Source organism: Stegodyphus dumicola, chromosome 2, assembly GCF_044657685.1.
Source record: "Stegodyphus dumicola isolate Sdum_Otavi_A_Nest chromosome 2, ASM4465768v1".
In the NCBI taxonomy this organism is placed as follows: Eukaryota; Metazoa; Arthropoda; class Arachnida; order Araneae; family Eresidae; genus Stegodyphus; species Stegodyphus dumicola.
Genome location: NC_140769.1, coordinates 425834 through 439519, shown reverse-complemented (window position 1 = coordinate 439519; position 13686 = coordinate 425834). Strand labels below are relative to the sequence as shown.

The following is a 13686-nucleotide window of genomic DNA, read 5'->3' as shown; positions in this document are numbered from 1 at the left end:
TGTCACAAGTGTTGATAATAGTGAGAAGCCTTTCTAAATAAAATCATTTAAGAACTGTAAATGCATATTTTGCATTTAATAAATTTTTCTTCGCTGTCATCACATAGATGTTTACAATGCTAAAATAAAAAAAGAATAAAAAACAGCAAAACTAAAATAAATAAATAAATAAATAAATAAAAAACAAAATCTGAAAGCTTTCAGATTTTAAACTAAGCCCAGAGGCGCATTTTTTTAACATTTTGTGTTCAACTTTAATTTATTAATCATGTTCTTCGCATTTAAACTCTAAAATTCAGTTCAACAGCAATATTGCCAAATAATTTTAAAATGAGTCTATCTTTAGAATTTCCGATACACAATCTCGCGCTGGCCATAAAAATTTTGCTTCGTTGAGTTTGTTAAACTTCGTTGAGTTTGTTGAGTTTTGAAAACGTTGAGTTTGTTAAGCAAAAATTCGTTAAAGTTTTACAAAATTTGAAATCGATAATAAAACAAATTCCAAATTCGGGGTTCCAGATGCGCATATTCGCAATAAGATTACGTCATTCGAAATTGGATGGCTCTAGGTACCGTCGTTTTATCACAATGCGAGAAACATACATACATTTATGCAGATTCTTCATTATTTAATTTGTTTAAATATAATACACGGCTGTAATATTTGCTGCCAACAATTTAAAAAGTGAATCAAGGCGAAATGACAAAACGAAATTAATAGTCCTTCCGTGCAAATTGCCCCCTTTGAACTTAAATAAAATTTTAAAACGTCAGAATTGAAGATTTGCTTTAAAATTAAACTTTTTGTAGTTACATGTTTGATTATCAAAAAGCGTGGCAAACCCAAGGAATGTCTAGCGCGGCAAACTCAAGGGCCTACCCTCAGCTAGCTATGACACAGTTCCCTATGCCCGTTTCTGATATTTTTATTGAATATTAATTTTTTTAATGCATCAAGAAGGGCGGCAAATAGACTGCCCAAGATGACAATGGCTGTAACTGCACCACTGATAATATTTTATCCTTTGATCTGACGTGCAAAATGGGCGAGAGCAACAGACATACTTTCCGAGAAACTGCGAACATTTGAGAAAATTACAAAAGTAGAAAATGTACTATTTGAAACTATATAGACTGTAAAATGTCAAGTAAGTCTATCTGCGCAGACGATCTCCTGAGTAAATTGAGTTCGTATTTAGGTTACGGAATGAAAAATCACAAAAATATCCCATTTCGGTTTCTAGAACCAAAGATTGATGTGCGAAGAATTATTAAACATTAAACGTTTATATACATACTAGAGGAAATACCCGGTGTCAGTTAAGTTATATTGAGAATAATGTATCTAACAATAGATAGAACGATACCGATGTAATCCTTCTCTAAAAACGATGCAAAAAATACAATTCATAGTCGTACATTTTTCAGTCTGATACGATATGAATCCCACATAAAAATGGCGATAAGAAAATAAACTAATTCTTCTCTCATTATATCAGCAACGATTCCCCGCAGTTTTTAAGGATTTTCGTCCTTCTAATTAAATCGTCGTAAAAGCTCACCCACTATTTCACCTATATTCAATTCTAGTCGATTAAGTGTGGCAAGAAATGGATCATAATTGATCAGAAATCAATAACGCGAACAAATAAACACGCAAACACACATTCTTCTTTATATATATATAGAGAGAGATAGATTTCGTAAAACTTACAAATTTTTTATTAACAAACTCTACGATTTGAAACCGAGCAGTAACAACACTTTTGCATTTTAATCCCCAACGTGCGAAACTGTTGCCACTCAGGAAAATGAGTGCGGAAATTAGTGTTTTTAGAGTTTTTAATTAATGTCTCGGCTGATTAAAGTCGTACGAAGATGGAAACCGTCGAAATGGCTTCCCACGAATTTTTGGGATCGGGAATAATGTATTTAATGTTTGGCAATGCTATTTTAATTTCATTGTAAAGCTTAGAAATTTTTTAATAACAAATTCTACGATTTGAAAACAAGCAGTGGCAACAACTTTCGCCATAAAGCAGATTTTTATCTCCAGCGTGCAAGACTGTTGCCACTCAAGAAAATGGAGATGAAAATTAGCATTTTCGGAGTTTTTAATTCATATCTCTGCTTTTAGCTACTTTGTTTTGGAAAAAAGTGGACGTTGACCTTTTCCAGAACCCAGAAAAGAATTGTAGAAAGTTTGGTGACGACAGTTATAGTAGTGACTGAGTTAATCGCGAACAAACACACACAACAGGCGTTGTTCTTTATATATAGATAGATAGATATACGTATAAATCGAATTTTGAAAAAAAAAAAAAAAAAAAATCGTGTTGCCAGGTTTTATCGCCATCGACGAACAGTACGTGTATAAAAATCTGAAATTCATATCTCAGGAAGTATCTCATAATAGCGACTGCTGTGAAACATCATAAGTGAACTAAACAGAAACTTGTTATAATAAAAATAAATATACGTATTGTTACAGGTCCCAAAAGCCAGGAGTCAGACTGATAAAAATCATAATTCGTCATAACGGTCCGAGTGAACAAATAACCACCGAGATGATTTATTGTCTATTCAACAATCGAAAAATGGAAACGAAATTAGTAATTGTAGCCTTACCTGTAGCAAACGCAAGCCAAACTTGCAAAACGAACAGAGCGCGGAACATAGCTAACTGGACACAGATGACAATGTAAAGTGTGAGGAGAAAGTGCGGGTGCTTCAAGTTCACTTTGACCGGCGCCTGCGCGATTGGTCCAATGGAAAACACCCGTATCACACTTTAAATAAAAGGCCGATAAATTCGCCGCAATGAGAATTTATTTACATAATTCTCTTGCGACTCGAAAGCTGCTCTAACACAATCAGCCATTTTAATCCACTTTTATGAGTGGTTTAGAGCAGGACTGTATTCGAGTAAAATATTTATCTCACATTTTTTATTACAACTTTTTTATTACATTATTATTTACTTACTTTACATTATTATTTACATTATTATTATTATTACATTTTATTTAAAATTTTTTATTACATTTATTAGTACAATTTTTTAAAAAATTTTCACACTTTCTACTACTCTACTTCCTCTCAAATCGGAACGGGTAATAAGGATGTAATTTAAATGCATCAGATCAGCGGTTCCCGATCTTTTGACTAACGCGTACCATCTAAACAAAAACTGAAAAACTTGAATACCCATAATTGAAAAACTTCCAGATACCCATATTCGGTGAAGGATTACGTTATTCAAAACGAACATTTTACAATGATTATTTTTCAATTTCTCAGTAGGTCCACCAGCGGCCGAGCGTTAAAGTCGCTGAACACTGGTAGTTCGGTCCGAGGTTTGAATCCCGCGAACGGGCTGGCTGCATGGGCATTTTCGCGGTTTTCCCCATCTGTAACGTGTATACGAGCCAGTTTTCCTTAGAATGTTTCCCACGAAGGCATCCCTCCCCTTATGCAGATAGCCCTCGAGGCTCTGCCATAATCACACACAATTTCTCAGTAGAAATATAAAAAAGTATATTTTGCCATTTGCACAAACATATTGGCTATGTTAAATATGCACACATAAAAGAAATATAAAATATAAATAATTAATAATTAGAATATATAAAAAACAAGAAAACCTGAAAAGTTTCAAATTTAAAATTACGTCCAAAGGTTCCCCCCATTTTGTATGTTATCTTTATTTATTAATATCATGTTATTTGCACTTAAACCATAAAATTCAATTCAATGGTAATATCGCAAAATAATTTTAAATTGAGGTATCTTTAGAATTCCCGATACACAGTCTCGCGCCCTGAAAATTAAAAAAAAAAATCTGTACAAAGTTACCATTGCTCGCTTTGTAATCCTTGAGTTTGCTAATCAAAAATTCGTTAAAGTTTTACAAATTATGAAATCGATTATAAAACAAATTCCAAATTTTTAATTTGGGCTTTGAGATGCTCATATTCGCAGTAGGATTACGTCATTCAAAATTGGATGGCTCTAGGTACCTTTGTTTTATCACAATGCAAGAAACATACATACGCTTATGCAGATTCTTCATTATTTAAGTTCTTCAAATATAATACAGGGCGATAGTATTTGGTGGCAACGGTTTGAAAAGTGACACACCGTTTATAGGGTTCCCACGCAAAATCGCAAAACGAAAACAATAATCCTTCAGGGACAAAGGCCCTTTGCACTAAAAATTTGAAAGGATTGCAATTCCGAGATCGATTTTCCTATAAACAACAGAAATGAAACTGTGAAATACTTCTTTCGTAACAAGGAATTATTCCTTATGAATATCAACCATGAATTAGTTAAGAACCTAATTATTGTTTCCCTACCTCGACGTCCGGTCCGGCGAAGCACTATAAAATAATGTTTCGTGCAAACAATGCCGCCCTAAAAAATGCGCCACCCCGTCTAGCTACTCCACTGAGCGTGCGTAAGCGATTCTATCAGAGGCTGAATTTAAACAACAGGTTGCAAAATGCATTGTCGATGTGACAATGCTTAGAGAACGGTCAGGGCCAGCGCCGAAGAAGGAAATCACGAATTCCGAGATGTAATCTGGCCGTTTCATCGATGATGGCTGTCCCAAAGGCTGTTCCATCTAGTACGAGTCAATAAGACGACATCAAGACAGTAATTTGTCGACAAGTTCTCGTGCCGGTGATGAGGATAGTGGCTCGAAATAAGCGAAATCGAATTTTTCTGAAAACTGGATTACACAGGACACTTCTAGTACCTCTGTCCGCCCCGTACAGCACTTTTTGGGGGGCTTTTCTCGTGAACCGTCGAATCATATGAGGAATAATGAGATTTTGAATTGCACATATCCATGTTATACCTGTTTATTTCATCGAAAATTGTGAATGAAGATTACGAATATCAACTAAATTGCTATCACGGTGGCATTAATAATGAAGATTTTTTTGTAGCCATTCCAAGAGTTTTGCTAGGAAGGAAGAATTCGAGAGTTTTGCTAGCATGGGAGCCACATGAAGAATAATGGGATTCTGAATTGAATTCTGAATTGCATATACCCTTGTTATACCTTTTTATTCCATCGAAACTTTTGAATGCAGGTTAGGAATTTCAACTAAATTACATATGGTATGTAAGGTGGCATTAATAATGAAGATTTTTTTGTAGCCATTCCAAGGGTTTTGCTAGGAACGATTCATTGCTAGGAAGGAAGAATTAGTAAGTTTTGATAGCATGGGAGCCATATGAGGAGTAAATGGGATTCTGAATTGAATTAAATTCTGAATTACATATACCCTTGTTATACCTTTTTATTTCATCGAAACTTTTGAATGAAAATTAGGGATGTCAACTAAATTACTATCACAGTGACATTAATCATGAACATTTTTCTTGTAGCGTTTTCAAGAGTTTTGATAGGAACGATTCATTGCTAGGAAGGAAGAATTCGAGAGTTTTGCTAGCATGATAGCCGCATGAGGAATAATGGGTTTCTGAATTGCACGTACCCTTGTTATACCTTTTTATTCCACCGAAACTTTTGAATGAAGGTTAGGAATGTCAACTAAATTACAATCACAGTGACATTAATCATGAAAATTCCACGCATTAATTCGAAAATTCCACGCATGCGCCACGCATTAATAATGAAGATTTTTTTGTAGCCATTTCAAGAGTTTCGCTAGGAACGATTCATTCATAGGAAGGAAGAATTCGAGAGTTTTGTTAAGATTTCCATTATTGCTAGGGAAGCGAAACAGGAACGTGGAAGGGCCGCCATTTTGGATTTTCGCAGTTTATTTTAAAACTAGCGAAACTCCCCGGTGTCAGTTAAGTTAGACTGAGAGAAGCATCATTTGAAAATTCATATAGTAGCATATTACACGTCATAAGAAATATGTGTATCATTTTAATGCATAACAATTGCCAAAGAAACAAACTAATTTTCAATCCATGTACCACAACTGACTACGTAATCATAGAATCATATTGTATGTATAGATATATATACACCTATATCACATATGGAACTGCCATTTCGGACAAATTTCGATAGAAACTAATTCTCACTCATTATATCTGCAACAATGGAACGCAGCCATTTTTGATGATATCACTTGCAGAGACATTAGGTATTTCGAAGCAGGAGGCATACAAAATGTGCAATGCCCTGTCCGGGACTCGAACCAAGGACCTCTCGAATACGCGTCGAGCATGGTGACCACTACACCACGAAGGCATGCTAAGAAGGAGGGAGAAATACCTTATATACTTCCCCTTTTAAAGGGCGACTAGGGTTTACGGAACCTAATAGCCAAATACTGGTGGTGAAGAATTATCATTTATCACCTATTTTACTTCCTTGTACGAAGTAAAAAGGAAGTATTGTAATCGCGAAAATTTTCAGGCATCATAGTTTAACGAAAATATCCATTTCGACCGCTATCCAATGCAATTTAACGATGGTTTTGCGTGACATCTGTAAGTAAGAACAGAATAAACGACTCTTTTTCCCCCAAAAAATTATCTGATTTAAAATGAATTCTGAAGAGAATTTTTCGCAGCGTCTGTGCGTACGTACGCACAAAACTCAAAACGAGTAGCCTCAAAAACGAGGAACCTCAGAACGTTGAAATTTTGTATATAGGATTACTATAACATGTAGATGTGCACCTCGTATTTTGCTTGCACTCGGCAGCATCAAAAGTATATCCACTCTGTTACTCGGCTCAGTAATTTCAATTTCTTTATTCTTACATGTTTGTAAATTGTGCATTATTGCTTTAAAAATGATTGAATTATGTTATCTTGGTAAGACTTTTATGCCTATAGTTAACCTGCATGCAATAATTGTGGAATTATCAATAGTTTAAAAGTTTGTTAAGTGCGGCTCAGCTTAACTTCTGATTACCGTAGCAGCCATGTGTGTTTTACATTTGAAACTTGTCAGAATAGTGGATTTGTTGCCAATCTAGAGAAACTAAGCTTCGCAACAAGAAAGTAACGTCTTCTTTTATGATTGCATAATTAAATTGTGCGTAATTCATTCTGGAATTAACATTTAAGTTATTGGCTTGTTTTGGCGTAGAAACTGTAATTTTAATTGTAAAAGTTTTTTTTTTTTTTCTCTATTCGGTGTTTTATTTTTTTCTATAGCTTTCAAGTTTAAATGGAAATATTTTGAATTTTTATGTATTTTTGCGTTGCCGCGAAATGAGAACTGAATTAATAAGTAGCGCATGCTCATTAGGTAAGCAGCGCTGAATCGTCTGCGAAAAACTGTTTCGTTTTTTATTTGTTTAATTTCTTTTACACATCGTTTTAGATTTATTACAGTATTTGAATAGAACATGTGGTAATTCTTCAGATGATGCAATTTTTGTGCACTCTGAGTTATAAAATGAATGAGATGTAACACTATTAAGTGAACCTAGCGCCAAAGTGTCGCTATGGTAAATAAATATAGTGAACTTTAATGTTTATGCGCTATCGACAAAGTAGTTTTAATTCAAAATTCATTAACTATTAATTTGATATATTTCAATGAAATGTAGGAAAATTGCGTATAATTTAATATTCCATATATGGAAGTCATGTGGTGTACACATCAGATTTTTTCTTTCCATCAAATACCACATTTTAACCGTTATTCAAATTCACTATTTCCCTCATGTACATTCTTATAGACCAGATAGAGGGGAAATGCTAACTGTGTTTGGTGGCAAATTAACAAACTCTCCTTAGTACGTTCGTAACAGGATAATTCAAGTACTGAAAATGTTCCAATGACGAACATGTTATTTACTTAATTACTTAGCCAAGAACGTTTCATGATAACCAAGGCAAAAGTAATAACTCAGTGATTAAAATTTGTAGCGGCAAATACAACAATTCTGTAAACTGCAAAAGGCCTCTCTAAACAATTACTTAATGCACCTGCTCGTGTTTCGTATTTTTATCATTATTTTGTGCTTGTTGTCTAGTGTATTTTAATTACCTGCGGGCACCATTTGATCGAATGGTACGAATGTAATAAATATTTCATGTTTCTGCTGTCCGCCGTTTGCTAATCACTATTCACCAGTTAGACAACTTCCAATGAACAAGTAATATATATATATATATATATATACACAATTAATTTCTACTTAGGTCAACAAAGAAAATTTTTATTTTAATTACTTTTTATTAACATTAAAATTTTTTCGTTTCTAATTCATGAAGATGATGGTGATCTATAATTTCTCATTCTATCCATCCCTTGTAGTAATGCTTCATTATTGCAAGGAACGTTTCCGGTGAGTTTCGAGCAATCCAGTTCTTCAACTAAATATTCCATTTAATGATTTCACACGACTGGAGGCGACATATGCTTGATCTGCTGCAAAGAGTTTGCGTCCTAGGTATATTACTGCATAATCTGCAGTGCTACTTATTTATTTTAATAATCGAGGGACATTGTATAGGGTTGTATTTTAAACATATATTATTATCATGTTCACATAGAAATTTAGGGAGATTTTTCGCTACGTAATGGGACAACACATCCGCTTCGTCCGACTCTAAACGGTCATTATTTGTAAGTCTTAAAATATATTTATTAATAAAAACAGCCTATCTTTAGTTGCGATAAACAGGAATCAATAAATAGGAATTGACTTTAATATGTGAAAAAACTGTATTAACATCGAGTGTCATCCACTACAAATTTAAAACGTGTATTTGAATTTGAGTGGATGAATAAAAAGCATTTTATTAACGAATGAAAATTTGAACAAGATATAGGGAGAATATGAGCCAATAGTATGAAGTTAAAAATGTGTTGTAAGCTTTGCGCAGCCTCTTGACATTCTAAACTCATGGCTTGCACATGATGCGAATCATTACCAATGAATAATTTAAAAGTCAAGTTGTGCTCAATTTTGGGTAGGGCTTCCTGCCTAAGCATCCGGGTGTTTGACGTCATTTCTACCATTCAGCCCTGAATTTACCATCAAAAGCTCTACCAGTAAGGTTTATAAGGTATTTCTCCCGCCTTCTTAGCGTGCCTTCGTGGTGTAGTGGTCTGCATTAGCCAACCAAATTAACCAACTTTCCGTTTCCTTCTCATAACAAACGTACAGTACCCAAGAGAAACATTAAATTTAAAAACTGCACAGACTCCTTTTTCCAAGTGGCAACAGTGCTGATTTTCAACAGTCAGCAGTCCAGTTTACAACTGAATGAAAAACTGGTGCCAAAACCACATTTCTAAAAGAACGAAACTATTCAAAATGATGCGATAAAATCGAAAAGATAACATAAAAAAAATCTGATTGGAATTTTGAAAAAATCTCTTCGAGGTACACTGGCTCTTATGTAGATGCACCTATGTACCAAATTTCGTAGCCCTGGGTCTATAGGCTTACGCACAGCACGAACGAAAGACACACAGACTCTTTCTTTTATTATGTACATATTTTATATTTTGCAAAACTTTAACGAGTTTTTGATTAACAAACTTAAAGATTTCAAAGCGAGCCACGGAAACACTGTACGAAAAAAAAAAAAAAAAAAAAAAAAAAAGAGCATTTTTGTGTCTAGCGCGCGAGACTGTGTATCGGAAATTCTAAAGATAGGCTCATTTTAAAATTATTTTGCGATGTTGCTGTTAAACTGAATTTTATTATGCTGAATTTATGCTAGCAAATGCCGGCACATTTAGTCATGTCTTTGACTCTTCATTTAGATCTTTAAAAGAATGTCAGGAATCTTGATGAACGTGGTATTCTTCATGGCATATACTAAACTTCATTAGGGTACCGCGCACCTCTGTGTCTTAATTCTTGCAGTGTTGCCAGAAAAATTTCAACTAAAACAGTAAATGTAGACTCAAAAAAGTCGCAAATGATGTCGGCGATCACATGATTTTGTCACGTCATAGTTTCGCAGGCGCACATGACCTCTGACGTCATCACAAATTTACTGTCTATTGGTTCTCAGTTACAGACTGTGTTCAATTTTTAGCCTTTTTAATTTACATATCTTAGCTTTAAGTAAAATTTTAAAACTATATTGCTCATTTTCAGTTGTTTAAATATCCATTTCTTTTTTAATTAATTCTCATTTAATTTAGGTTTCAATTTTTTAATTAATTTGCGGCTTCCATTCTTAAGAGGTTCCTCACGTTTAGACTGTTAGCTCTTTTGTATTAATTTTTTTGAGTTGCCAGTTAATTTTTTTTAATTTATTTTTTTTTTTTTTTTTTTTTTTTTTTTTTTTTTTTGCTTAGACGTGAACATTTTAATTGAGGAATGCTTTTCAGTGATTTTTCCGTTCTGTGTGGTGAATCTATTTCAGGTTCTGATTACATAAGAAAACCTTGTTCTTTCATTTTTAAGTTTATTTTCGTTGTTATTTAGAAAAATGGCGTTGCTTTCATTTTCAAATCATTTTCATTGCTTTGTTCTTATCAATATTATAATCAGGAGTATGAATTTGGTCTTTAATAAAAGCGCTCGTCCCCAGAGGGTCGGAGCTCTGCTGCATGTATTAGCTCTAGAATTGCCACAGTTATCCAAGTAGTAAGGTGCGATCCAAGGAAACATAACTGATTTAATGAGCCATTCGCGGTTTCGCCTTAATACGGCATGTACTTAGACATGCATGGCTTAATCTTTGAGACAAGCATATGACTACTGGCAGGATCAACCAGGTAGCTTTTTTACGTTCATAGAACGTTCGAGCTGCGAGCGACTCGAATCCACCATTTCATAGCGCACACCTAGGAAATGCCCTGGGAGCCGTTGTCCAGGCGGCTCCCTCTTTTATTTCATACGCACAGATTTATTATCTCGTGCTTTCGGTAGCGGTTCAAAACTCACTACGTCCTCCACGGCATCAGCGACGGGAGGTGAGCCTTCGTGGGCATCGAGAGGCTATTTTTTCTGCGTTGGACGCAGATTCAAAAGTCCCGTGTTTCAGTTTTTATTATTACGGGTCTGGACGCCCAGCAACGGCACGGGGGCCTAGCTGGTCGCAGACTCGCTGTGAAAGTTTTCAGGAGTATGAATTTAATTTATTTCTCTGTTTGGGCACCCAAACATATGGCACGCAAGCTGCAAGTTCTTTGGCTCGATTCATTATCACCTTAGAAGAGGCGGGGAACTGACTTAAAAACGAAATGCAAGGAGGACGAGGAAGGGTAGTGAGAGGTCCCGAAGCATTGTTTTTTTTTTTTTTTTTTTTTTTTTTTTTTACTTTTTTCACTTCCCTTACCCCTTTCTCGTAAAAGGAAAGTGCACATCTAAATAAGATTGCCAGCTGTCAACTTTTAGTTAAGTCTAAATAAACTGTTTTTAATGTAAATTATATTTAATTGATAAATTATTTTAAAATGAAAGCATTTTACGATATATTAAAAAGAATTCGCAAGAAATAGCATAAGAAAATGACGGATTTCGCAAAATCGCAAATACTAAAATTTTAGTAGCACAGGTTCGTCAAAAGTCGCAAATTTGCGCAAAATCGCACGATCTGGCAACATGAATGCTTGTATTTTCGTGAGCCATGGGCCAACTTTCGTAAAGGTGCCGCTAAGTTTATGCCAGGAGGAATCAGGTTGAGACTGCCAAGTAAGACTGTTCCTTTTAATTGCCTTTGGAAACATCTGCAAATCCTGAATGGAAGCAGGGAACTTACTAAACCTGTGCTCGTGTGTGTGTAGTAGATACGACAAGGATCAGAATGGTTAAATTACACTTTATTTTTCACAGCGTACAGAGGTTCCCGCACTTCGGTACACAAAGACCAGCACTTATGGTCTAAAACGCAGAAAATAAGAGGTAAAACTAACTTAACTAAATAAGAACTAAACTTAAATACTTTAGAAAGACTAGTAACGCGAAGATTGGCCTTTTAACTCAGTAGTGAACAGAATGTAGTGAGCAGAATGCAAGACACTACAATACGTCTTCAAGTATCAGCGAGAATGAAGTTCTGGAATTAAAGGCAGACAGGAACTGATTGAAAAGCACGCGCGTGGTAAGGCGGCAAGAACTCTCTCACTCTAACTCTTTTGGCTAAAAGACTGTAGAGTCATTAGGATTTTTTGGAAGCATAAAAGAAGAAAAATGAGCAACGCCTTCGCGGGAAATCGAACCACGGACCTCTGGAATACGCGCCGAGCGTGCAGACCGCCACACTACAAAGGCATGCTAAGAAGGCGGGAGAAATACCGTATAAGCCATATCGGTACTATTCCGTTTTGAAGACCGTAAAAAAATTGCAGCGAAAATGTATGCGCAAAAGTGCCAAATCTAGGAAACGCGCCTATTTAACAGCCCGCCAAATCTAGCGTACGCGCTGATTTCATTTTGCGAAAGTTTATATAGTTCTATATTTCTTAAGACGCCATTGAAATACAAGTTTAATTTTTAAATTCTTTTTTGATATCCTATGGATTTAGCAATTTGGGAATTGCCCATGACGAAAAGTCTGCAGTAGAATTTTGGGTAAAGTGCAGAATCACCCACTGTTTGACGCGTTTTTTAGAATTGCACATACTAGGTATTCATGTACACATCGACCTATTTCCACTTAAAAAAAATCCCAGAATTGCGCAAAAATGGCACTGCGCACACTTTTGACTTTATCTATGAAAACATCGACCTATTTTCACTTAAAAAGTAAAAGAAAATTGACAAAAATCCAATTATTTTTACACTTGTAAAAAGCGGCAAACAAATAAGTGGGCGATTCTGCACTTTACCGAGAAATTTTTCAAAGAAAAAGCATCATTCATTATAGAAAATTTTGTTTGAACAACCAGCGCGAGATGAAATTATGCTTTAGCGATAACTCGGTAGCGAAATAGCGATGCAGGCATCCATTCAGTTATGTTTAGCAATTTTTATATAAAGTAAAATAATGATCTGAAATAGTTATTTTATGCTTCCACTCAGTCATGTTTAGCCTTTTTTATATAAATTATAATAATAAAAATGTATTATATGAAATTAACCTTTCATCTAAATTAAAACATCAATCTTAGATAGTTATTTACTATAATACTTCCTTTCTTGCGGTTACGGTTGCCGCAATTATTTTTGGCAGAACTGGCATCAACAATAGTTTGGCGATTTTTTACGGCCCTCAAAACCGAATACTACCGCCATATCTTAAATACTTGGTAATTTACATGCTCATTTGCATAAAGAAATCTAATCCCGCTTACTCTGCCCGGAAATGGAAAATACGAGAGGATAGGAAAGTTTTAAAATAAAATAAACGCTAATAAAACTTAAAATCCTTACAAGACCCCCTGGCGGCGACATGCAGTTTTCGAGAAAACATGGTGACTTGGAAAGTTTTGCAATGTCTGCGAAAACATGTTTGAAGTTTGAACGCTTTCCTTTCACTGTAACCATCTCAAATTGAGAGAGTTGCCGAGGACGCTGGAGTAATTTGAGTGGTGGAATCGAAATATAGAAAAAAATCGGCTAGTTATTTCAGAAAAAGTCCGATTTTGTGTCAAAATGCTTATGTTAGAACAATGCTGTACAGGAATTTAATATATTGGGTTGAAACATAAGTAATAGCAGTTCATGCTGTGTTTAAAATTACGTGGTAAAAGTAAAATGTATTGGCGAAAAGTTTTGCGTTATTCGAAAGAGAATTTTTCCCCTACAAGATGGCGTAAATATT

The 13686-nt window shown here is 34.9% G+C and overlaps 2 protein-coding genes across 4 annotated transcripts in view; one reads left to right on the top strand and one right to left on the bottom strand.

Moving 5' to 3' along the window:
- LOC118201794 (uncharacterized) overlaps positions 1 to 2769 on the bottom strand; it is a 62336-nt gene extending 59567 nt beyond the window's left edge. For all 3 annotated transcript variants that reach the window (XM_085810372.1, XM_085810373.1, XM_085810374.1), the window contains exon 1: positions 2629 to 2769. In XM_085810372.1, the coding sequence (XP_085666498.1) occupies positions 2629 to 2677 (49 nt within the window). In that variant the 5' untranslated portion in view covers positions 2678 to 2769. The remainder of the gene's footprint in view (positions 1 to 2628) is intronic.
- LOC118201817 (flavin-containing monooxygenase 5-like) overlaps positions 1 to 13686 on the top strand; it is a 210149-nt gene that overhangs the window by 93841 nt on the left and 102622 nt on the right. The gene's annotated exons all lie outside the window — the stretch shown is intronic.